Here is a 25,627-nt window from a genome sequence, read left to right on the forward strand (position 1 = left end):
CCAGGAAGTTATTCAGCGTCTGGGGTGATTTTTAAAATGAGCGTTAGAGGCGATTCAAACGTTGCTGCTGCTATCAAATAATATTTTGACTCGGGTCATTAGTAAGCCGTCTGATTTTGTAGGTCTGCGTACTACTGTGACGCTTCGTGCGCGGTCGACCACATCGGGGTTCGAACTCCCGCTGCCACCGTTTCATGTAGTGGGAGTCGAGTGCCGAGGCCGCTCAAAACCTCTTTTAAGGATTGGGGAGTTGGGTTTCTTAACGTACATCCGCACCGCCTAGCTTAATGTGAATATTTTCAGAATGCACTTATAATAAAAGCAATGGGACCATTTTGGGATAGTGATTTATAGCTTATTACACCACTAGTATACTGGAAGGAAGGAAGGAAGGAACGAAGGAACTAAGGAAGGGCGCATGTGTAGCAGGGTAGGACGCATGTGCTGTTAGTATTGGGACGAGGCCGCTGCTCCTCCGGGGTAAACCTAACTTTGTGGTGCACTTGAGTACACGTAAGTTGTTCGATCAACCAGGGAACATTGCACATGTTTTCTATGTGCTTCACACGTGTAGGTGGACTTAGTGCGTGTGTGCCGGTCCAAAGGATCGGATGAAAGAGACTGTACCGGAAACTGGGAGCTGCTTCATGCTTAGATCACTACAAAGTTGCTCTACTGTTAGCATCGCCGCCCGACGTTTTCCGAACCGAATCGAGGCCGTTGCCTCGGAACCAGCACATCGCTACTGTTGACGAAACTATTCGCAGGAAAACAAAATTTCCATAAATCTGTCCTCGGAACGCTCACTGGCTGCTGGGAGCCGGCTGCTGCGCTGTCAGTGCTAATGGTGCTCCTCCAGCAACAACAACCACTGTTTGTTTGAGACGCCATTAAAAGACTTGATTTCCTCTTTGTGTAACTGTGTGATAGGCAGCAAGGAGACGAGGAAGGAAACAAGGGGATAGGAGTTCTTACAGTAAGTGAAGTTTTACTTAAACACACGTCACGTGACACATCGTCATCTGATTGACGTCACCGTCAGAGTTGAGTAATGACACGTCTGTTACACAAGTGGAAACGTCACTCACCGCCATGTTGGAGGCCGAAGCATTGTTTTGTTTCGGTGGTTTTTGAGTGTTTGAATCGAGCAGTGGTTCGCAAATGTTTTACACCAGTACCAACTAAAAAAATACTGAGCCTTCCAAGTCCCACCATCATGACCAACGCAAATATACTGTAGTCTAGTAGGCCTACGGGTTCAGCAAAAACCAGACAGATTTTAAATCTAAAAAGTGTATTTAATATCGTAAGACATGGGTGTCAAACTCATTTTTGTAGTTGCCATTTCCCTCAGAGGTCCGTCCGCTATGACTGTGAAACTGTGTAAATATTTAATCAACTCATCATATTATTACCTTCACACAACAAATTGATGGATAATTAGTTTTGAAATTAGAAGTCAAGGATAATAGTTTGTTCAACTATTGTTGAAGTTACTGTAAAAGGGGTTTGATAGCAACAACAGTCGGTGGCTGACTGGTTAGAACGTCAGCCTCACAGTTCTGAGGACCCGGGTTCAATCCCCGGCCCCACTTGTGTGGAGTTTGCATGTTCTCCCCGTGCCTGCGTGGGTTTTCTCCGGGCACTCCGGTTTCCTCCCACATCCCAAAAAACATGCATTAATTGGAGACTCTAAATTGCCTGTAGGTGTGACTATGATTGTGAATGGTTGTTTGTTTGTATGTGCCCTGCGATTGACTGGCAACCAGTTCAGGGTGTACCCCGCCTCCTGCCCGATGACAGCTGGGATGGGCTCCAGCACGCCCGCGACCCTAGTGAGGAGAAGCGGCTCAGAAAATGGATGGATGGATGGATTTTAAATTTTGGTACAGATTTGAGTAAGAATCATGGAAGTTGATGGACATGATTTGCTTTCACCGGCCACATAGAATGATATGGCGAGCCGGATGTGACCCACGGGCCTTTAGTTTGACACCTGTGCTGTAAAGTAATGCAGAATTTGAACATCAACACGCCGCCTAAATAAAGGAACGTAATGCACATAAGTAAAAAAAAAAGGACCTAAATAAAGGTTAAACAGTTAAAAAAGGTTACATGTAAGTATATTGTACTTAAAAGTTAAATACCACTGAACTTTAGATCACAAATAATTTTTTCTGGATTCAAAAAAGATTTAAGACACTGTAACATGGAGTTTGAACATTTAATTCAGTGATTCTTCGTGTACCACTAGAGGAAGCCCATTTACCACCAGTGGTACTCGTACCACACTTTGAGAATCACTGGAATAAAGAATCTTCCAGATAAAACCGCCAACATGACTGACAAACAAAACTGATCACATGATCAAAAACTATATGTATGAAAGCATGGCCCCTGGTGGCTGTCCACAGAATAGGGGGCAATTATATTGGGACACTTTTTAAGCACAACGATCTTTGTTCAGGTCGTCATGACATCGTGGTCCTCGCTCTGCTGACCGCAAAGTCACCCCCATAGCCCGCTGCAGTTACTGTCTTCTCATTGGTGGAAGGCGGTTGTCCGTCAACATGCAGCTGACCTATCAGAAACTGCCCGCTCAGCTGAGGCGGAGCTTACGGCTCCGGCACCTGGCGGCAGCTCTGTTAGCTACCTACGGCATCAAAAAGTTGTTGCCGTACGTCTGGAGGAGGACCCAGGTGAGACACATACACGTGTGTGCAGTCACACTCACACATATACTAGTTCACTTAAGTATGTTTATTCTCCAGGGGAGGACTGAGCTCACTGTGGGCTTGGTCAATGACTCCACTGCCTCAAATGTCGACAAGCTGACGGGGAACGACAAGAGGTGTGTGTGTGTGTGTGTGTGTGTGTCTGTCTGTCTGTCTGTCTGTCTGTCTGTCTGTGTGCGTGCGTGCATTTACCCCAGGGATGGGAAACTGATACAGCCCATGCCCACACTGTGAGTGGCCCATCGATTAATTCCCACTAACCCCCCAATTTTTTTTCTCCAGCATATTACAATTTAAAATTGATCAAGTATATTACTTGTTGTTGTTTTAAGTTGCAATAGTACCATCACCATAGATGGCAGACATCACTTAGTAGTGCTTCCACTGGGTGTTCTCCATCAGGTATATCATAAATAATAGGAAGCAGTTTATATGTTCAACAAATTTGAAGGCAACCCGATGTATCTAGTTTGCTTAGCGACGACGTCAGCCAAGATTGTTTTGTGGCGCTGATGAGTCGTACAAGACAAATGGAGGCTCTTTTGCCTCCTTTAAGAAGGTTTTGTCGTGTAAATACCAGGAAGACCACAATAACATTTTATATATTTGGTAAACTCATCTTAGCAGACAGTGGAACTGACCGGGAGGTTACTATATCAGACACAACTCAAAGTCAGGGTTTCATGCAAACAAAGTGCAAAATAAACGTAAGGCGACAGTTAATTAAGACACACATTCAACTAACTATGGGTAACATAAACAGTGCTGGGAACCAAAGTTAATGCGAGAAGTATACTGAAGCTGCATAGCTTTCAAATCAAAAGTGTACAAACAACAGTGATTTCTTTATTTTTTCTTCTTCACAAAAACCGTTGACCACCCTCCCCGCGCCGTCACCTTATCGTAGTGGAGGTGTTTGTGTGTTCTAATGATCCTAGGAGCGAAGTTGTCTGGGGCTTCACAGCCATGGTAGGGTTACCAGTGGCAAACAGGTTCAAGGTGAGGGACCAGACAATGTACGGCTCATAGACCCATTATGAGGATGAACATAAATCGATCTAAGCTTCCTCTTGCCTGGGAGTGGGTCACTGTGGCTCCCCTCTGGAGCCAGGACTGGAGGTGGGGCTCGAAGGCGAGCGCCTGGTGGCCAGGCCTGCACCCATGGGGCCCGACTGGGCGCTACCCAAGAGGCAACGGGGGTTCCCCTTCCCGTAGGCTCACCACCTGTGGGAGAAGCCAACGGGGTCAGGTGCATAGTAAGCTGGGTGGTGGCCGAAGGCAGGGACCTTGTTGGTCTGATCCCCGGCTACAAAAGCTGGCTCTACGGGCGTGGAATGTCATCTCTCTGGCAAGGAAGCAGCCCGAGCTGGTGTGTGAGGTTGAGAAGTTCCGACTAAATATAGTCAGGCTCACAACCCACACACAGCTCGGGCTCTGGTACCAGTCCTCTTGAGAGGGGTTGGACTCCCTTCTACTCTAGAATTACCCACGGTGAGAGGCGCTGAGCAGGTGTGGGCATACTTATTGCCCCCCAGCTCGGTACCTGTAGATTGTGGTTTACCTCGGTGGACGAGAGGGTAACCTCCCTTCGCCTTCGGGTGGGGGGATGGGTCGTGACTGTTGTTTGTGCCTGTGCACCAAACAGCAGATTAGAGTACCCTCCATTTTTGGAGTCCTGAGAGGGGTTGTTGGAGAGCGCTCCTGCTGGGGCCTCCCTTCTTTTGCTGGGGGACTTCAGTGCTCACGTGGACAATGACAGTGAGACCTGGAGGAGCGTGATCGGGACAAACGACCAGAACCTGAGTGGTGTACTGTTATTGGACTTTGTTATTCACGGATTGTCCATAACAAAATGCCATGTTGAGACATAAAGGTGTCCACATGTGCACTTGGCACCAGGACACCCTTGGCCGCAGGTCAGTGATTGACTTTGTGGTTGTGTCATCAGACTTGCGGCCTCATATCTCGGACATTTGGGTGAAAAGAGAGAACTGTCAATCGATCACCATTGATGGCTCTGATGGTGGGGGAAGATGCTGGTCCAACCTGGCAGACTTAAACGTATTGTGAGGGTCTTCTGGAAACATCTGGCAGAGTCCCCTGTCAGAAGGAGCTTCAACTCCCACCTCCAGCAGAATTTCACCCATGTCCCGGGGGAGGCTCGGGACATTGAGTTCAAGTGGACCATGTTCCGCGCCTCTATTGTTGAGGCGGCCAACTGGAGCTATGGCCGTAAGGTGGTCGGTGCCTGTCGTGGCGGCAATCCCCGAACCCGTTGGTGGACACCAGTGATAAGGGATGCCATCAAGCTGAAGAAATAGTCCTATTGGGCCTTGGGACTCCGGAGGAAGCTGATGGTTACTGGCAGGCCAAGCGGAACACAGCTTTGGTGGTTGCTGAGGCAAAAGCTCGGGCATGGGAGGAATTAAGTGAGGCCATGGAGAACGACTTCCTGACAGCTTTGAATAAACTCCGGTCCACCTTCCAGCGTCTCTGGAGGGGGAAACAATGCACCGTCAACGCTGTGTATGGTGGAGATGGGGCGCTGCTGACCTGAACTCGGGACGTTGTAAGTCGGTGGGCTGAATACTTCAAAGACCTCCTCAATTCTACCGCGGCACCTACTAAGCACCAAGGTCGTTAAAAAGCTCCAATGTGGTACGGCCCCGGGTGGTGGATGAGATCCAACTGGAGTTCCTGAAGGCTCTCGATATTGTGGGGCTTTCCTGGTTTACACGACTCTGCAACATCGGGGACAGTGCCTCTCGATTGGCAGACTTTCTTTTTCAGAAAGGGGCACAGGGTGTGTGTTCCAACTATAGAGGTATCACATTCCTCAGCCTCCCTGGTTCTGGAGATTAGAGTCCATCAGGAAGTCGAATCTCAGATTCAGGAAGAGCAGTGTGGTCATCGTCTTTGCCGTGGAAAAGTAAACGAGCTCTATACTTTTTAGCTCAGCAGGGCCGTCGAGGGTGCATGGGAGTTCGCCCAACCAGTCTACATGTGTTTTGTAGACTTGGAGAATGCATTTGACTCTGTGTCTCAGGGAGTTTTGTTCGGGGAGGTGGGTGCTTCTAGAGTATGGAGTATTCGACTGGTGTCAGAGCTTGTTCTGCATTGCTGGCAGTAATTTGGATTCGTTTCCAGTGAGGGTTGGACTCCGACAAGGCTGCGCTTTGCCACCGATTCTGTTCATAACCTTTATGGACAGAAGGCGTTGAGGGGGTGCAGTTTGGTGACCACAGTATTACATCTCTGCCTTTTGCAGATGATGTAGTTCTGTTGGCTTCATCAAGCCACAATCTTTAACTCTTACTGGAGTGGTTCACAGCCGAGTGTGACGTGGTTGGGATGAGAATCAGCACCTTCAAATCTGAGACGATGCTACTCTATCGGAAAAGGGAATGAGGTTCTGCCCCAAGTGGAGGAGTTAAAGTTATCTTGGGGTCTTGTTCACAAGTGTGGGAAGAATGGAGCGGGAGATTGACAGACTGATTGACTCTGTGTCGGTCTGTCGTGGTGAAGAAGGAACTGAGCCGAAAAGCAAAGCTATTGATTTACGAGTCGATCTACGTTCCCACGTTCACCTATGGTCATGAACTGTGGGTCATGACTGAAAGAACAAGCTTGTGGATACAAGCCGCCGAAATGGGTTTCCTCCGCAGGGTGTCCTGGCTCTCCTTTAGAGAAGCTCGGAACATCAGGGAGGTACTCAAAGAGTCGAGCTGCTGCTCCTCCACTTCGAGAGGAGCCAGAGGAGGTGGCTCGGGGATCTAGTTAGGTCGCCTCCTGGACGCCTCCCTCGTGAGGTGTTCTGGGCACAACCCACTGGGAGGAGGCCCCGAGGACGACCCAGGACACACTGGAGAGACTATGGGCCAATCCCAATTCTACCACTTAGCCCTTCCCCTTCGTCTTACCCATTCTTCTTAGGCCTTCGTTTGGAGGGCCAAGATGAAGCGGTAAATGGCCCTAGGAATTGGGACGACACGTCAACATCCCTTACCTCCTGCTGGCTGTGTCATATGCAGACGCGGCAATTGTTTACATTTCCAAGATTCCATCTTGTGGCAAATGAACGTTACGATTATAAATAGCTTTTTTATTTAAATGAGTCTGTTTATGCAATTTCTAAAGGTGACTGGTATTTTAACATTGATTATAATAAATATTTCTCACCATGTGACAGAGTGCATACATTTCTAGATTTCATCTTTATCTACTCTGGAAACATTTTAAGGAACATATTTTGACAACTGACTTTATGGCCTAACGTCGGTCAATTAATACCAACAAAAACCATCACAAAACACATAACCAAACATTTGTGAACACACACACACAAAGAAAATATCTCAAACAGAATATAATATAAAAAGAACTTTATTGTCACTGTCACAGGAACATTGATTATCGGTTGGGCATTTGCATGGTAGGTTAATTGACGACTAAAAATTGCCCGTAGGTGTGAATGTGAGTGCGAATGGTTGTTTGTTTGTATGTGCCCTGCGATTGGCTGGCAACCAGTTCAGGGTGTACCCCGCCTCCTGCCCGATGATAGCTGGGATAGGCTCCAACACGCCCGCGACCCTAGTGAGGAGAAGCGGGTCAGAAAATGGATGGATGGATTGATAGGTGGATGGATGGAAGAACTGTTGACAGTTTGTTTAAAGTACATGAGAGGTTACTAAAATGTGTGTTCTCTAAAAACATGGACATGCTGTGCATTTAACGCCGCGAATAGTGTTGCAAATGCGTATGGTGGAGATGCACCGGGGGCTCCTTCAACAAAGCAGGGTGAAGAGCCCTATACTGCAAAGTGAGTAAGCCTAATAATTTTGGGATTTTGAATGACATGCAGGAGTATAATAATAATAAAATTTTTAGTGAGTTGATTTATTTATTTAGTTTTAAAACATTTTTAATATTTTTTTTTGTGTGAAAAAATGCACAAAATTAGTTCTTAATGTTGGTTTCTATTCAATAGTTTTGTGCCATCTTTAAATTGTAATTTTAAGTAAGAGAGCCCTTTGCACTGGGAAAAAAAAATCACAGTATGTGATGATCTTTTGATTGCTTCAAACCCTTTGTTGTTGAAGAGTGGATCTTTGATACAAACCCCTATTCTAATGAAGTTGGGACGTTGTGTAAAAGGTAAATAAAAACAGAATACAATGATTTGCAAAACCTACATTCCACCTATATTCAATGGAATACACGACAGAGACGAGATATTTAATGTTCAAACATGTTAGTTTTTTTTGCAAATATCTTCTCATTTTGAATTTCATCCCTGCATTCCAAAAAAAGCTGGGGCAGGGGCAACAAAAGACTGGGAAAGGTGAGGACTGCTTAAAAAAAACACCTGTTTGGAACATTCCACAGGTGAACTGTTAGGGTTCGTGAAGCAGGGGGGTACCGAACAGCAGAGAGAAGCCAAACAAGCAAATGTATCAGACGTTTATTTACAAGCAACAGGCAAAAAAGGGAGGGAGAGTCACCCAGGTAGGGGTAGTTGAATCTTGGGTGCTGAGACTAGGCCCAACAAGGGAATCCTAGGGCAGGCAGGTGTGAAGTTGAAGAAACTGGCGTAGAGGGCTTCAGTAGACAAGAAGGTCTGCAGGCGAATAGGCAGGCGTGGAGGGACTCCGCAGGCAAGCAGGTGTGCAGACAAGGAAGCAGGTGTGGAGATTCTGGAAGGCAAGGGAAAGTGCTGATCAGGATCTGACTGTGAACGACTTCACGAGCTAGATGCGACTGACAGTGTGACTATACAAGATGATCTGGCAACGAGGTGGCGTTAGGGACCGACTTAAGTACACCGTTGATGATAATGAATCACAGCTCCAACTCGTCTCTCCACTTGTACTCCTGCACCTGCGAGCACACACACACACACACACACACACACACACACACACACACACACACACACAGAGGGGTTCAGGGTGCTGAGGCAGCAGCCCTGACAGTACCCCGCCCCCTACGTGCGCCACCCTGCGCACAACCCAGGAGTCCCAGGTGCCGACGATGGAAGTCACGGCTCAGGACCTTGCTCAGAACCTGCCGGGCAGGAGACCCAGCTCCGCTCCTCCGGTCCATAGCCCTCCAAGTCAACCAGGTAGTGGAAGCCCCTCCCACGGCGACGGACATCCAGCAGCTTGTTCACCAAGTAGGCAGCCTGCCCATCGATAACCTGGGGAGGAGGTGGGGGCGGCACAGGGGAGGACAACAGGCTGTAATAAACCGGTTTAACCTGTGAGACATGAAACGTGGGGTGAACCCGAAGGGAGGCCGGGAGCCTAAGGCGTACAGCACATTGGTTCACCAAGGCCGCAATCTAATCAGGGCCAATGAACCGGGGAGCCAATTTTCTGGAGTCCACCTTAATTGGCAAAGTCTTGGCACATTACCACACCTTCTGGCCAACAGCGTAAGCAGGTGCAGTGGTGCGGCGACAGTTGGCTTACAACCAAGACCTTGTGTAGGCGTGGAGCAGAGCGCAGCAGGCCTGTCTCCAGATCTTGGAACAGCGCCGCATGTGGTTCTGCACAGAGGGGACTGCTATCTCGCTCTCTTGTGAGGAAAACAGCGGAGGTTGGTAGCCTAGGGAGCACTGGAAAGGGGACATACCAGAAGAAGCGCTTGGCAGGGAGTTATGGGCATATTCAATCCAAGCGAGCATATTACTCCACAAAGCAGGGTTGGACTCTGTCATGCAATGGAGAGCCGTCTCGAGCTGCTGATTTGTGTGCTCGCATTGACTATTCGTCTGGAGATGGAAACCAGAGGAAAGACTCACTCCAATGCCCAGTGCTACAAAAAACGCCTTCCAGACCTGTGAGGTGAACTGGGGGCCCCTATCTGAGAAAATATCAGAAGGGATGCTGTGGAAGTGAAAAACATGTTGGACCAATAGATCGGCAGTCTTCTTGGTGGATGGGAGCTTAAGTAGTGGTCCAACGGTCCACTACGGTAAGGATGACTGTGTTGCTTTTTGAAGTGGTAACAAAATCCAGGGCTATATGGGACCATAGATGGCTGGGAATTGTCAACGGGAGGAGGAGACTGGAACTGGGCCTAGTTGAGGTCTTGCTTTGAGCACAAACGGTGCAGGCAGTGACGTATGACTAGGTGTCTGCCTCCATGGTCGGCCACCAGAAGCGCTGACGCAAAACAGCCAGCGTCCTATTATGGATACCTGGGTGATCTTAGACGGGAATTGTGTGCCCATTCCAAGACCTGGGAACGAAGAGATTCTGAGACAAAATACGAAATACTGGAGAAATCTCTGCACGTAAGCGGCAAAGCCGAAAACCGACATTTAATGCCTGTGACCTTCGATCTCTCAGGCAGCAGTGCATTTTAAACGGGCATCATTGTGTACAGGATATGGCCTCACGAGCTCCGGACCACCAGAAAACCATTTTCAGTCAACACAGTTTGTCGCTACATCTACAAATGCAAGTTAAAACTCTACCATGCAAAGTGGCTTCTCTGGGCCCAAGCTCATCTGAGACGGACTGAAGCAAAGTGGAAAAGTGTGCTGTTTACTCAAAGTCCACATTTCAAATTGTTTTTGGAAATCATGGATGTCGTCTGGGCCAAAGAGGAAAACGACCATCCGGCTTATCATTGGAAAGTTTAAAAGACAGCATCTGTGATGGTTTGGGTGTGTGTTAGTGCCCATGTCATGGTTAACTTGCACATCTGTGAAGGCACCATTAATCCTGAAAGGTAGTGTACATACTGTGAGTCTTGGATCAACATATGCTGCCATCCAAGCAATGTCTTTTTCAGGGACGTCCCTGCTTATTTCAGCAAGACAATGCCAAGCGAAATTCTGCACGTGTTACAACATCATGACTTCATAGTAAAAGAGTGCGGGTACGAGACTGGCCTGCCTGCAGTCCAGACCTGTCTCCCATTGAAAGTGTGTGGCGAATTATGAACCGCAAAATACGACAATGGAGACCTCGGACTGTTGAGCAACTGAAGTTGTACATCAAGCAAGAATGGAAAATAATTCCACCTACAAAACTTCAACAATTATTGTCCTCAGTTCCCAAATGTTTATTGAGTGTTGTTAAAAGGGAAGGTGATGTAACACAGTGGTTAACATGCCCCTGTCCCAGCTTTTTGGAATGTGTTGCAGGCATCAAATTTCAAATGATTAAATAGTTGCAAAACCCCCCAAAAACAATTAAGTTAATCAGTTTGAACAATAAATATCTTGTCTTTGTAGTGTATTCAGTTGAATATAGGTTAAAAAAGATTTGCAAATAGTTTTTTTTTGTTTTACACAAATTCCCAACTTCATTGGAATTGGGTTGTGTACATTTGAGCACAAAATATATTAAGATACTTTGATGTACATTGGTTCAATAAAAAACAGATATATGCACATATTTTGACCGTATTTAAAATGGCATATTTGTCATCGATCTGGTTAGGAAGTGCGCAGATGAAAAATCTTGTCCCCTCCATCATTTGAGTTGCCCATTTCTAATTTACAGTTATTAAATGGTACATTAACCTCATTTTGTGTGTGTGTAGGTCTCCATCAGTGAACAGGGAGTTCATCATACGACTTGCTGGCCTGTTGAAGTTGTTGTTTCCACGGTTACTATGTCCTGAGGTGGCTGTGCTCATCATACACTCGCTCACTCTGATGTCCAGAACCTTCTTGTCCATCTATGTTGCCACTCTGGATGGTCAGTGTGTTTGTTTGTGTGTGTATTAGCAAAGTTCAGCCCTGAACTTCTTGTCTGTACAGGAAACATAGCTCCCTTCTATCCTAAAAAGACACTTTTGATTCAGCTTAGCTCTGTCCCTTGCTACCATGTGCAGGCATGATCGTCAAGTGCATCGTGAAGAAGGACCCGCGTGCCTTCTTACTGCAGCTCCTCAAGTGGCTTCTGGTGGCTGTTCCCGCCACTTTCATCAACAGCGCCATCAGGTTCCTGGAAGGTCAACTGACCCTTCGCTTCCGGAGCCGGCTGGTCACCCACGCTTACCACCTTTACTTCAGCAACCAGGTAGCACACTGCTGGTCACAGGTTAGTGCGAGGCAAGACGTGACACCATCTGGTGTGTGTCGTGTGTCAGACGTACTACCGAGTCAGCAACATGGATGCCCGTTTGTCCAACCCGGATCAGTCACTGACAGAAGACATCGTCATGTTCTCCACCTCGGTGGCCCACCTCTACTCCAACCTAACGAAGCCCATCCTGGACGTGGCTGTCACTGGCTACACGCTGCTGAGAACCGCCCACGCCAAAGGTGCCACCTGCCGCCGTGGATGCCATTATCCTGTGGCAGCAGATGTAGTGACAGGCGCTGTGGTTGTCTCTCGTGCAGGAGCCAACACCACATGGCCCTCGGTCATCGCCGGCCTGGTGGTGGCACTTACAGCCAAAGTGCTGCGCTCGTGTTCGCCGCGATTTGGAAAGCTGGTGGCTGAGGAAGCGCAGCGCAAAGGTGACCTGAGGCACATGCACTCGCGCATTATCGCCAACTCCGAAGAGATTGCCTTCTATGGAGGACACCAGGTAACGCTTGTCCCACGCTGGACAGATCCCTCGTCATGCGCGCCACTCACTGGGGTGCTTTTGATTTGTAGGTGGAGATGGCCCAGCTGCAGAGGAGCTACAAGTCTTTGTCCCACCAGATCCACCAGATCCTGGTCAAGCGTCTGTGGTACATCATGCTGGAGCAGTTCCTCATGAAATATGTGTGGAGCGCCTCGGGCCTGGTCATGGTCGCTGTGCCCATCATCACCGCCACCGGATACTCCGAACATGGTAAGCACATGCGTGAACGTGCCCTGGCCGCTTGTTAGACTGTGCCACATCTGACCTTGTGATGCTGTCAGACTCTGATGAGGTGAAGCAAGCGGCCATGGTGATGAAGGAGGAGGAGCTTGTGAGCGAGAGGACACAAGCCTTCACCACGGCCAGAAACCTGCTCAATGCTGCGGCTGACGCTGTGGAAAGGATCATGAGCTCCTACAAGGAGGTGCTCCCACCCGCTGCCTTTTGAATCACACTTCCTATATTTAGTAGTAAGCACGCTAACACCTGCATCTCTGCTTCTAGGTCACAGAACTGGCTGGCTACACTGCTCGCGTCTCAGCGATGTTGGATGTCTTTGAGGACGTCAGTCAGGGTATCTACCGGCGTGCCTCAGACAGAGACCTGGGGGTGCCAACTGGGGGAGCAGTGGTGCAGCACGGCCACAGGGTCTGTGGCCATCTGGAGATGCGAGGCAAGACCTCTGCTAGTGTTATCCACGAATAGCAAAACAGCATTAAAAACAGATTCACGAGTGGCGCCAAATCTCAATTCAACTCAACTCAGCTTTGGGTGCATTCACAAATCCACTCCCGAGTGCGCTCTGCTCCACTCCGGATCGTTCGGAAGCTCAGAGCATTGTTAGAATGTGCTATTCGGTTATTCAGAGCGCCACTCTATGGAAATGACGTAGCGTACTCTGGCTGCTCTGACTGGGCAGACAGAGTGGGAAAGTGTCAGGAAGGACGAGCATGGAACCTGTTCAAGCAAAGGATGCGTTCAACAACTGTCCGCACTGTCTACAACAACAGCCCAAAATAACGGTCATTTGTAAATTCAAAGGAAAGGAGCACGCTGTACCTCTCTGAACACTCGCACTCTCAGAGTAGAGTTAGGGCGTCAGATTGAATTTCTAGAGCACTTAAAAAAAACAACTGCAGCTGTCAGACCTTTTCAGCCACCCAGAGGCCTGAAGAAAGTAATTTGTGGAATTAACAATAACTTGACTGTATAGAGGAAGGCGAAAAAAGAAGGCCGAAAGAGAAATTGACATCACACCTGAGCTCTTTGTGTTGTCATGTCATCCTGCTGCAGGTCAGGTGGTCAGTGTGGAGAAGGGTATTCGATGTGAGAATCTGCCGATCATCACGCCGACAGGAGACGTGGTCGTGTCCAGCCTCAACATCCAGGTCACTCACACACACACACACACACACACACACTTCTCTTCTACCACAGACTGTAATTCACAGGTGTCAAACTGGTGCCCCGGGGGCCAGATCCGGCCCGCCACATCATTTTATGTGGCCTGCGAAACTAAATCAAACTTGCTAGTTTTGTTCTAGTGTAATACCATTGAGATATTTGCAAGCATTTTTCGTTACTAATCCCCCTTTGAAAAGAAATGTAATAGTTGAAAAATATGTTTTTATAGGCTTCTGATTTGACAACTGGTTATTCATCAATGTGTTGTGTATACTGTATGTAATTACAGTATATGAGGTAATCTTTCATTTATATGCAAAAATTAGTTTGACACCCCTGCTGTAACTCATTCATATTAAATGAAACACAGTCTTTGTGTGTGTACAATGAACGGCCAACAGTTCAAAGCAGGAAGCAGATGTGAAGGAGAAGAAAAATGTGGACTTGATTGGTCCATTCTCGAGCAGTATTTACAGAAAAAACGCACAGATGTATTGGCTTGCTATGATTTATCTATAGCATTTATGATTTATTGTTTATATGTGCCCTATGATTGGCTGGCGATCAGTTCAGAGTGTACCCGCCTCTTGCCCGAAAATCGCTGGGATAGGCTCCAGTACGCCCGCGACCCTAGTGAGGATAAGCGGTACAGAAAATTGATGGATATACTGTCCATTGGGTACGCAACATATTCAGACACCCTTAAGGTTTTTCACTCTTTGTTATATTGCAGCCATTTACTAAAATCATTTAAATTCATTTTTTTTCCTCATTAATGTACACGCAGCACCTCGTATTGCCAGAAAAAACAGAATTGTTGAAATCTCTGCAGATTTATTAAAAAAGAAAATCTGAAATATCACACAGCCATAAGTATTCAGACCCTTTGCTCAGTATTTAGTAGAAGCACCCCTTTGAGCTAATACAGCTATGAGTCTTTTTGGGAATGATGCAATTTTTTCACACCTGGATTTGGGGATCCTCTGCTATTCCTCCTTGTAGATCCTCTCCAGTTCTGTCAGGTTGGATAGTGAACGTTGGTCGACAGCCATTTTCAGGTCCCTCCAGAGATGCTCAATTGGGTTTAAGTCATGGCTCTGACTGGGCCATTCAAGAACAGTCACAGAGTTGTTCTGAAGCCACTCCTTTGATATTTTAGCTGTGTGCTTAGGGTCATTGTCTTGTTGGAAGGGGAACCTTAGGCCCAGTCTGAGGTCCTGAGCACTCTGGAGAAGGTTTTCGTCCAGGATATCCCTGTAGTTGGCCGCAGTCATCTTTCCTTCGATTGCAACCAGTCGTCCTATCTCTGCAGCTGAAAAACACCCCCACAGCATGATGCTGCCACCACCATGCTTCACTGTTGGGACTGTATTGGACAGGTGATGAGCAATGTCTGGTTTTATCCACACATACCGCTTAGAATTAAGGCCAAAAAGTTCAATTTTGGTCTCATCAGACCAGAGAATCTTATTTCTCACCATCTTGGAGTCCTTCAAGTGTTTTTTTAGCAAACTCCATGCGGGCTTTCATGTGTCTTGCACTTAGGAGAGGCTTCCGTCGGGCCACTCTGCCATAAAGCCCCGACTAGTAGACGGTTGCAGTGATGGTTGACTTTCTCCCATCTCCCGACTGCATCTCTGGAGCTCAGCCACAGTGATCTTTGGGTTCTTCTTTACCTCTCTCACCAAGGCTCTTCTCCCCCGATTACTCAGTTTGGCCAGACGGCCAGCTCTAGGAAGGGTTCTGATTGTCCCAAACGTCTTCCATTTAAAGATTATGGAGGCCACTGTGCTCTTAGTAACCTTAAGTGCAGCAGAATTTTTTTTGTAACCTGTCTCTGAGCTCTTCAGGCAGTTCCTTTGACCTCATGATTCTCATTTGCTCTGACATGCACTGTGAGCTGTAAGGTCTTATACAGACAGGTGTGTGGCTTTCCTAATCAAGTCCAATCAGTATAATCAAACACAGCTGGACTCAAATGAAGGTGTAGAACAATCTCAAGCATGATCATAAGAAATGGACAGCACCTGAGTTAAATATATGGGCAAAGGGTCTGAATACGTATGGCTGTGTTATTTCAGTTTTTCTTTTTTTAATAAATCTGCAAAAATGTCAACAATTCCTGTTTTTTCCAGTCAAAATGGTGTACCTTTAATGAGGGAAAAAATGAACTCAAATGATTTTAGCAAATGGCAGCAATACAACAGAGTGAAAAATTGAAGGGGGTCTGAATACTTTCCTTACCCACTGTATTGCTATTATTATTATGTGGTGTACTATGAGAGAGCATTTTGTGTTGATGTGCTGACTATGGGTTGTCAGGTTGACGAGGGCATGGATGTGTTGATCACGGGACCTAACGGATGTGGCAAAAGTTCTTTGTTCAGGATCCTCAGCGGCCTGTGGCCTGTTTATGGAGGTGTTCTTTCGCGACCAGAACCAGAACACATGTTCTACATACCGCAGAGGTATGCATACTAGCTCTCTTTGTATACGTATTACCACAGTGTAACCTTGGCTACTTTGTAAAGTGCAAAGATAGGTAAATACTCTTCATACAATGGTGCCTTGAGATACAAGTTTAACTAGTTAATTGACCACGCTCGTAACTCAAAACACTCATTACAAATAATCTTTCCCCACTGAAATGGGGGGAAAGAATCCAACAAAACATGTTTGTGATGTTATTTAATGAGGAAAATGACACTTTATTACAATTCCAATTAAGTTTGGACGCTGTGATAAACATAAATAAACACAGAATACAATGGTTTGCAAATCATGCTCAACCTTTATTTCATTGAATACACTACAAAGACAAGATATTTAATGTTCAAACTGATAAACATTATTTATTTATTTTTTAAAATCGTTTTTAGCAAATAATCATTAACTTAGAATTTTATGGCTGCAACACGTTCCAAAAAAGCTGGGACAGGTGGCAAAAAAGACTGAGAAAGTCTAGGAATGCTAATCAAACATCCCACAGGTGAAGAGGCTAATTGGGAACAGGTGGGTGCCATGATTGGGTATAAAAGGAGCTTCCCTGAATTGCTCAGTCATTCACAAGGAAATATGGGGCGAGGGTCACCGCTTTGTGAACAAGTGCGTGAGAAAATAGTCGAACAGTTTAAGGACAATGTTCCTCAACGTAGCAGGGGTGTCAAATGTTTAACACAACTTCTCAACTTCATTGGAATTGGGGTTGTATATTATAGTTTCAAAAAACATAGTTATGACATAATTAAATACTATTAAAAAGACTGACACCGTTTTTGTCACAGCTTCTTCAATTGTGCTGCTCATACTGGTGTGCGTGCCTTGGCAACCCGGAGGCAGGAAAAGACCTACTGACAGATATACTGTGCTGGAGGCACAGCTACTCTCTTCTCTCTTCTTAGTACGGCAGTAATATTAGGTGTTCTCCGCAGAGGATAATGCTTGTGAGTATTGTTATATAGTCTGTCTACATGTGTTGCAGTCGTGTTTGTGTTCAGCTATCCGATGCTTAAAGGGTAACAACACCTCCACATACAGTAGATGCTAATTTTTAGGCCATGTGCCTTTGTTGTGAAGTAAGTTGAGTTACCTGCCACCATACAGGTTTGACCTCGCACGTCAAACCAAAAAAATGTCAGAATGACGGCTCGTTTCTCGAAAAACTCATAAATCTGGTCACTTTTATCTCAATGCACCACTGTATATGTAATCTACTGTAGCAGCTCTAAAGAAGTGTCACTGTATGAAAGGGGCTGTAACTTAAATGCTGAATGAGGAAGGTATACAGTAATAAAAAATAGGTAGGATCTAATAGGGACTACTGCGAATATCAAAATAGAAAAAAAATGCATTTAATCGACGTTATACCACTAACTGTGATCCCAAAACACTTTAATTCAGGCCTGTCCTCGCTTTTTCCTCCAAGGTCTGCACGAGAGAAAATTTGAAGGAAATAAAGGCCATTTTGAAATTCTACTACTTTAAAATGATACTAGCCAGCTGCTGGCATTGCTTTTTCATGATGACAAAGAGGGTTTTATATGTACGTCACTATGGTAGCGTCAATGGCATTGCAAAATTTTATGGATGTCTGTATGCCTTGTTCACGCCATCATAGCGGAATATCGCAAGACAATTTTGTTTTTATTTCTTTGAGAATATCCAGGAGCTTTACCTTCTCCTGGAGCATTCTAACTTTCTTCTGGCACTTTGGCTATTTGACAGAAGCCTAAAGGCCTTTTTATACTCCCACGCTCGCACGGCCGACAACGCCCTCATTACATCACGTGACCGACGCATTAGCCCGCGCCGCCCCTCTGCGTCACTTGACGCACAAACGGCAAAAATTGTTGCTGCGTGGAGAATGCCGCGGAGATCATCTCTCGTGACTGGTCCGTTTTAGTCACATGCATCCATTTTTTTAGTCACATGCATCCGTTTTAGTCACCGACTTGGAGGAGAACTGCAGTACATTTTCAAAACTGCGTACGTGGGTTGCGCTCGAGTGTAAAGGCAAACTACGTGCGGAATAGCCGGAGTGACGTCAGCGCTGTCACCACCCGCGCGAGTATACAGAAGCCTTTAGAAGTAGCATAGGGTTCAGGCAGCATTGTGGGGCGTTAAAGGCACAGTAAGTTTTCAAACTCCAAGCAATAGTTTAATTTTTCAGTCCTCGACCCTGCCCCTGCCGTATCACGTTTTTCCAGGAAGAGACCGATTTGTTGCGCTTGCCTGGCTGCCTCAGACTGCATCTTGGTCGGTCGCAAGCATGTCGACGGACCACTGGAATTGGCCAAGAGGCCCACTGTGTCCCGCTTGCCTGCGGCAGCCTGCGGCTGCGAGTGCACAATTTTACACGAAATGTTACCGGTTTGATGTTGTGTTTTTTGTAATGTACAATCAATTAAAAATATGGGAGCTCAACAACTTACCCGACGACTCGGTGATGACAATGTAATGTTCCCGGTGTTTTTCCAAGCTCAGCCATTCAGCCATTCAGCCTTCAGTGTATAGGGACACACACCACCATTATATACTGTTTAGCCTTGATTTGAAGTAGAGAGCTGTCCAGTTCCTTTTTAACATTTGTTGCTAACTAGGGGGAAAAATTTGGCCAAATACAAAAGTCTGTGGGAGTGTGCTGGCTGTTCAGACACTATTATTTATCACATGCGCCGCGTGTGCACGCAAATAATTGATATCTCTTTGGTCATGCCTCCTGTCAATACACTCTCTCGCTATTATTATCCTGCTCTGCACAGTTGTAAAATTATCATTAAAATGAATTTAAAGGCATTAGATGGTGCCAGAGAGGGGTGATTTTTCAAAAGATTATTTTAATAATATTCTACTGTCAGTTCATACAGTTTAAACATATGACAAAAAGTGTTTTTTTTTAAAACTGCAAATTTGCCCATTAAAGAAACAGCACAAAACCTCGACCAGTATGTACATTACCTCATCGGGTGATGTCACGTTTAAACCAAGAAACCTCTGAGGTCTGGAGTGTTTATGTATGATGCCAATTTGTGTGACTTTCACCTGAAAATGCGGCTGAAATTCCCAATTCCATGAAGGTTCTACTCTACTTCTACTGTTGTTTCTATTGCTACTGTTGCAACTGCTAGACAGCATGCATGACTGCGTGTGCTGTGCAGGCCCTACATGTCCGAGGGGACGCTGAGAGATCAGGTTATCTATCCAGACTCTGTGGAGCAGATGGCACACAAAGGAATGACAGACTCGCTTTTGGAGAAGATCCTTTGCACCGTGCACCTTCTCTACATCCTGGAGAGGGAGGAAGGTATGTTTGTGTGCGTGTGCGCGTGTGTGTGTGTGTGTGTGTGTGTGTGTGTGTGTGTGTGTGTGTGCGCATACGTGTGCGTGTGTGGGGCTAACCAGTGACTTGCTGCTTATGTTTGGATCAGGTTGGGAGTCTGTCAATGACTGGAAGGATGTCCTGTCAGGAGGAGAGAAGCAGCGTATGGGAATGGCTCGCATGTTCTACCACAAGTGATCCACCAAACACACACGCCATTTATTGGGTGGGGTCACATGATCATCTCAACTGAGTCAAATGTCTCACGCAGGCCTAGCTACGCTCTGCTGGACGAGTGCACCAGTGCAGTGAGTATCGATGTGGAGGGAAGCATCTTCCAGGCTGCAAAGGAGGCTGGGATATCCTTACTCTCAATCACCCATAGACCCTCCCTCTGGTTAGAACACACACACACACACACAAAGTGAATCAATGTAGCTTCCAGCCAGCAGGGGGCAGCAAAGCTGCAAGGCAGCTGCCTGAGGCCACACCCTGACACTTCCTATACCTCCAACAGGAAGTACCACTCTCACATCCTGCAGTTTGATGGAGAAGGAGGTTGGCGCTTTGAGCGTCTAGATGCGACCACTCGTCTTTCTCTGCAGGTCAGCGTGTACTTCTAATTAATATAATAATAAAATATAATTTTGATCAATAATGGTTAAGAAATGGCCCTTGAATTTCATGTTTAAAATAAATACATTTTCCTGATATGAGTATTTGAATTACTGGCACTTGTTATCCATCAAAAGGTCATAATTGTTTTGAAGTTACAAAAAAAAAAAAAAAAAAAATATCTAAAATAATATTTTTCAAACTTTTAATGTCAAAATGTCTTTACTGTTAGGTGTCCAACATGAAATTTCATGATTTGCAACATGTTTTCTGAAGATACATTTTTGGATACAGTGTAAAGGATTTCTTTTTTTTTGTTAAAAAATATGTGTTTTCCATGAAGACTAACACAAATGTATCTTAGTGTCTTCTGAGTTCCTTTATTTGGTACTTTTGCAATCGGTACTACTTTGTCGCTCAAGCTGTCGTTTCCATTAATGCCACTGGAGAGATTTAATTTTGAATGATTTTAACAAATGGCTGCAATATAACAAGGAGTGAAAAATTTAAGGGCGACTGAAAACTTTCCGTACCCACTGTATATACCAGTTTTTAAAATTGTGTTAATTGGCCAAGTAAAACCAGAATTATGATCAATAAATTACGCCATATTTTCCCCCCCAATTACTGTCACCCTAGGTGGGTGATGTTAAGGAAAGCACTCGCGAGCAGAAAGTGCTTTCAAGCGAAAATAAAAGTTCAAACTGTGATAACCCTTTTCTATTAGTGGAAAACATGCTCATCAACCAATTAAAACTAGTTGCTACGGCAGGAAAGTGAAGGAAAGTCTTCTTGAGGAACAATGACAGTGGGAGAGTCTAAATCAGAGTGTGATTTCGACAATGAAGTGGCCAAAAACCCACCAAATGCAGACTGAAATGCGAACGCTGCCTCCAGGTGGACAAACAGAGAAGGGACACAACGTAGAAGTGTGAATCCTGTGATTAGCCCCTCTGAATTCTGCACAGGAACTGCTTTTTGGAGGGACACTAATAATTTGTAATCGTAAGGTTTGACCTTTTTCGCAAGGTTGCTGATGCCATACTCACAGTTCATCAAAGAGCTATTCATGGTACGTCACACCTACACCTACCAAACTTGGCAGGTACCTGTATTACCCCGACTTCTACAAAATTGTAATTACAACTTATATCCTAAACTCAACAGAAACTGACCTTCGACCTTTTAAATGTACACTTTTGGAAAATTTATACGTGTCACACTTTTGCGAACTTGTCCTACAGATTTCATCCGATTGACTTCAAACTTGGTCATTACCATCGAATCACCTGGACATAAAAGGTTATCAAAAGGTTTTTTGTCCGACATATTATATGGCTCTTCAACCGTAGCTTTTCTGAGGTCGCCGAAAGCAACATGGTGACAGTTCGTCAAAGACCTATTTGTGCTACGTTTGACCTACGCCTCCAAAAATTCCTAAACGCGTGTAGCACCCCCATACAAACATACAATCCGTATGACCTACGGCTCTGAAAATTGGATATATAAATAAATATAGAGGGGACCCAGATGCACAAAAAAGTCAGTGCGTGCAATATCGTAACTCCAACAGGAAGTGACCTTTGACGCCTACGAAAATTCCTACACCCGTGTAGCACCCCCATACGAACAAAATTGTAATTACAAACCATGTTCAAAACTCAACAGAAAAATGATCTATGACTGAGAATTTAACTACTCTGAATGTTACATTAAAAGGCTTAAATGTAACATTCAGAGGAGTTAAATGTCCCACCTTCATTACCAACAATACATACAGTAGTTTACAACCCCAATTCCAATGAAGTTGGGACGTTGTGTTAAACATAAATAAAAACAGAATACAATTATTTGCAAATCATGTTCAACCTATATTTAAACGAATACACAACAAAGACAAGATATTTAATGTTTAATGTTCAAACTGATACATTTGATTGTCATGTTTACCACTGTGTTACATCACCTTTTCTTTTATCCATCCATCCATTTTCAACACTGCTTATCCTGGTTAGGGTCGCAGGGAGACTATCCCAACTGACTTTGGGCGAAAGGCGGACTATACCCTGAACTGGTCGCCAGTCAGTCGCAGGGCACATATAGACACGGACAACCATTCACACTCACATTCACACCGTCACTGAGTGGGAACTGAACCCACGCTGCCCGCACCAAAGTCAGGCGAGTGCACCACTACACCCTTTGAACAACTTTCAATAAACATTTGGGAACTGAGGACACTAATTGTTGAAGCTTTGTAGGTGGAATTATTTCCCATTCTTGCTTGATGTACAGCTTCAGGTGTTGAACAGTCCGGGGTCTCTGTCGTCGTATTTTACGCTTCATAGTCCGCCACACATTTTCAATGGGAGACAGGTCTGGACTGCAAGCACCCCAGTCAGTGTTGTAACACGTGCAGAATGTGCTTTGGCATTGTCTTGCTGAAATAAGCAGGGGCGTTAATCAAAAAGACGTTGCTTGGATGGCAGCATATGTTTCTCCAAAACCTGTATGTACCTTTCAACGTTAATGGGTCCTTCACAGATGTGTTAGTTACCCATGCCATTGGCACTACCACGGCCCCATACCATCACAGATGCAGGCTTTTGAACTTTGTGTCCATAACAGTCCGGATGGTTCTTTTCCTCTTTGGTCCGGAGGACACGACGTCCACAATTTCCCAAAACAATTTGAAATGTGGACTCGTCGGACCACAGAACAGAACTTTTCCACTTTGCATCAGTCCATCTTAGGTGAGCTTGGGCCCAGAGAAGCCGGCGGCGTTTCTGGGTGTTGTTGATATTGCTTTGCATCGTAGAGTTTCAAGTTGCCCTTACGGATGTAGCGCCGAACTGTATTTACTGACATTGTTTTTCTGAAGTGTTCCTGAGCCCATGTGGTGATACCCTTTACACATTGATGTCGGTTTTTGATGCAGTGCCGCCTGAGGGATCGAAGGTCACGGGCATTCAATGTTGGTTTTCGGCCTTGCCGCTTACATGCAGTGATTTCTCCAGATTCTCTGAACCTTTTGATGATATTATGGAGCGTAGATGATGAGAATCCCTAAATTCATTTCAATTGTACGTTGAGGAACATTGTCCTTAAACTGTTCGACTATTTTCTCACACACTTGTTCACAAAGAGGTGAACCTCGCCCCATCTTTGCTTGTGAATGACTGAGCAATTCAGTCATTCACTCTTTTCTACCCAATCATGGCACCCACCTGTTCCCAATTAGCCTGTTCACCTGTGGGATGTTCCAAACAGGTCTTTGATGAGCAGATGAGAGATGACCAAACAGGTCTTTGATGAGCAGTCCTCAACTTTCTCAGTCTTTTTTGCCACCTGTCCCAGCTATTTTGGAACGTGTTGCAGCCATAAAATTCCAAGTTCATGATTATTTGCTAAAAACGATAAAGTTTATCAGTTTGAACATTAAATATCTTGTCTTTGTAGTGTATTCAATTAAATATAGGTTGAACATGATTTGCAAATCATTGTATTCTGTTTTTATTTATGTTTAACACAACGTCCCAACTTCATTGGAATTGGGGTTTTAGTAGGCCTAAGACTTCAATACCTTTTTCCAAAACCCACATTTACACAATATAACCTTTGAAAAGGCTTTACAATTGTCCAACGGCAGGGGTGTCCTACCTATGGCCTGGGGGCCATTTGAGGGCCATCTCCCATTTTTGTATGAAACGCATTTTCTCAAAATAATTTGTTACACGGCTTTGCAGTCATTTGCAGCCGGTCCTCCCATTCTGTGCGGCCGGACCTTTTTCCAACATTTGCATGGGTCATACTTTTGGGCTTGTCGTGCAGCAGTGGTGTGAAACGTCTGGCCTGGGGGCCATTTGCGGGTCATCCTTAATTTTTGTGTGGCCCACATTTCCTCAATATGGGCCATACCTTTACACTTGTCCTACAGTGTTGTTTCCAACCTCCCGCCCGGGGGCAATTTGCAGCCCTTCACAGTATTAAAAGTCTCACTTTAATTACAAAGAATACATACAGTAGTGTAGTAGGCTGAAGAGTTCATTACCTTCTCTCAACACACGCATTTAGTCAATATAACCGTTGAAAAGGCTTTGCACTTGTCCAACAGCAGGGTGTGCTACCTATGGCCTGGGGCCATCCCCCATTTTTGTATGGTCCCCATTTTCTCAATATAACTTATTACACGGCTTTGCGCCTGTGTCAGCAGGGGTGTTCAACCTTTGGCCTGGGGGCCATTTGCAGGTCATCCTCCATTTTGTGTGGCCCACATTTACTCAATATGGGCCATAACTTTGCATATGTCCTACAGCTTAGTGTCCAACCTACGGCCCGGGGGCAATTTACGGCCCTTCATCGTGCCAATACCCCACTCTGCCAGGACCTCAAACTGCCAGTACCCCAACGTGGCCGGGGTGCGAGGGTCCGATTATAGATGCTCGCAACTCTAGTTATATTTGAATTCTATGTTATAAAAATGTTTTGTTCAACATGTGTGTGGTTTTCACAATTAAAGAATTCACTTTTTCCTACTCGGACTTTATTTTTTGTGTGATTTTGGGTCCAAAGTGTTACTACAGTATGTCAAAATAAAAATGTCAATAAACAAGGAAAGTTAAGTTTTAGATGAAATAAAATGGTAAACACGAAACTAGTGACCCTTGACTCCAGAGGGTGTGTCTGTTTTCCCATATAAAACCAAGGTGGCATAGAAAAATTGCTTTTTTGTCTTGACCGTTATTGATCAAATTTGATGAAAACGACCCTTATTCTCTGTGACTTTGTTGTTACCTTAATAACAAGCTCTTGCCTATCACCGTTGCAGGAAGAGAAACGACGTCTGGAGAGTCAGCTGTCGGGAATCCCCAAAATGCAGCAGCGTCTGTCGGAGCTCTGCGTCCTGCTGGGGGAGGGCCATGGCGAGGTTCCTCCCGACCATGCCCCTGTCTCCTGCGAGACGCCACGCCAAGGATGATCGGTAAGTCCATTTTTGACACATTCTCTGATCCAAGAAAGCGGCGCGCGCAGACGTCACTCCACTTTGACCACTGCCTTTATGTTCAGTTTTAATAGGAATTTAGGAGACTCCATCTTTGGTCACATCAGCTGCGATCAGTGGTCCCTAATTCTGTTGATCAACTTCTGGGTGTCTCTCTCTGCAGGGTCTTCACGAGATTCTCCAGGACGTGACAGAAGATTGATTTTAAATGTGACAATTTGAATATTTTTGGTCAATAGATGACTACCTTTATTTTTCACTAATCCAAGACAGATGGTATTTTTAAGATGCTTTTCAAAATAAAGGTTTGAGAGGTAAAATCAATTGACAACCAGACTCCCCATGATCCCTCAACCATACTTGCCTCCGGTGTATACTGCATACGTACATACAATACATGTTGAGTGTACATTGTCCCCTGGTCTAACACAGCATAAAAACTTTGTCACTTTAGTTCCT

At 45.4% G+C, this 25,627-nt stretch overlaps 1 protein-coding gene across 6 annotated transcripts; it reads left to right on the forward strand.

The window, feature by feature from the left end:
* abcd1 (ATP-binding cassette, sub-family D (ALD), member 1) lies at positions 1-25,492 on the forward strand. 6 transcript variants are annotated; one of them, XM_061693727.1, is made up of 19 exons: positions 1-847; positions 931-976; positions 2,468-2,699; positions 2,772-2,851; positions 11,292-11,449; positions 11,586-11,773; positions 11,844-12,018; positions 12,097-12,287; positions 12,359-12,539; positions 12,611-12,753; positions 12,834-13,002; positions 13,623-13,717; positions 16,056-16,201; positions 19,391-19,536; positions 19,661-19,745; positions 19,823-19,948; positions 20,069-20,156; positions 24,995-25,147; positions 25,332-25,492. In XM_061693727.1, exons 3-18 carry the CDS (start codon positions 2,571-2,573, stop codon positions 25,142-25,144), a joined length of 2,250 nt encoding a protein of 749 aa, XP_061549711.1. In that variant the 5' UTR covers positions 1-847; positions 931-976; positions 2,468-2,570; the 3' UTR covers positions 25,145-25,147; positions 25,332-25,492. The 6 variants fall into 6 exon arrangements, with proteins under 6 accessions (XP_061549711.1, XP_061549719.1, XP_061549728.1 ...); XM_061693735.1 differs by having other exon boundaries at positions 935-976; XM_061693744.1 differs by having other exon boundaries at positions 1-834.
* Positions 25,493-25,627: the final 135 nt, after the last annotated feature.

This window comes from Phycodurus eques, chromosome 1 (assembly GCF_024500275.1).
Source record: "Phycodurus eques isolate BA_2022a chromosome 1, UOR_Pequ_1.1, whole genome shotgun sequence".
Classification (NCBI taxonomy): domain Eukaryota; kingdom Metazoa; phylum Chordata; class Actinopteri; order Syngnathiformes; family Syngnathidae; genus Phycodurus; species Phycodurus eques.

Coding starts and splice junctions, on each gene's coding strand:
- abcd1 (XM_061693727.1), top strand. CDS start 2,571: ATGCAGCTGACCTATCAGAAACTGCCCGCTCAGCTGAGGCGGAGCTTA. Junction 11,774..11,843: donor ACCTTTACTTCAGCAACCAG/GTAGCACACTGC, acceptor GTCGTGTGTCAG/ACGTACTACCGAGTCAGCAA. Junction 19,949..20,068: donor ACCCATAGACCCTCCCTCTG/GTTAGAACACAC, acceptor TACCTCCAACAG/GAAGTACCACTCTCACATCC.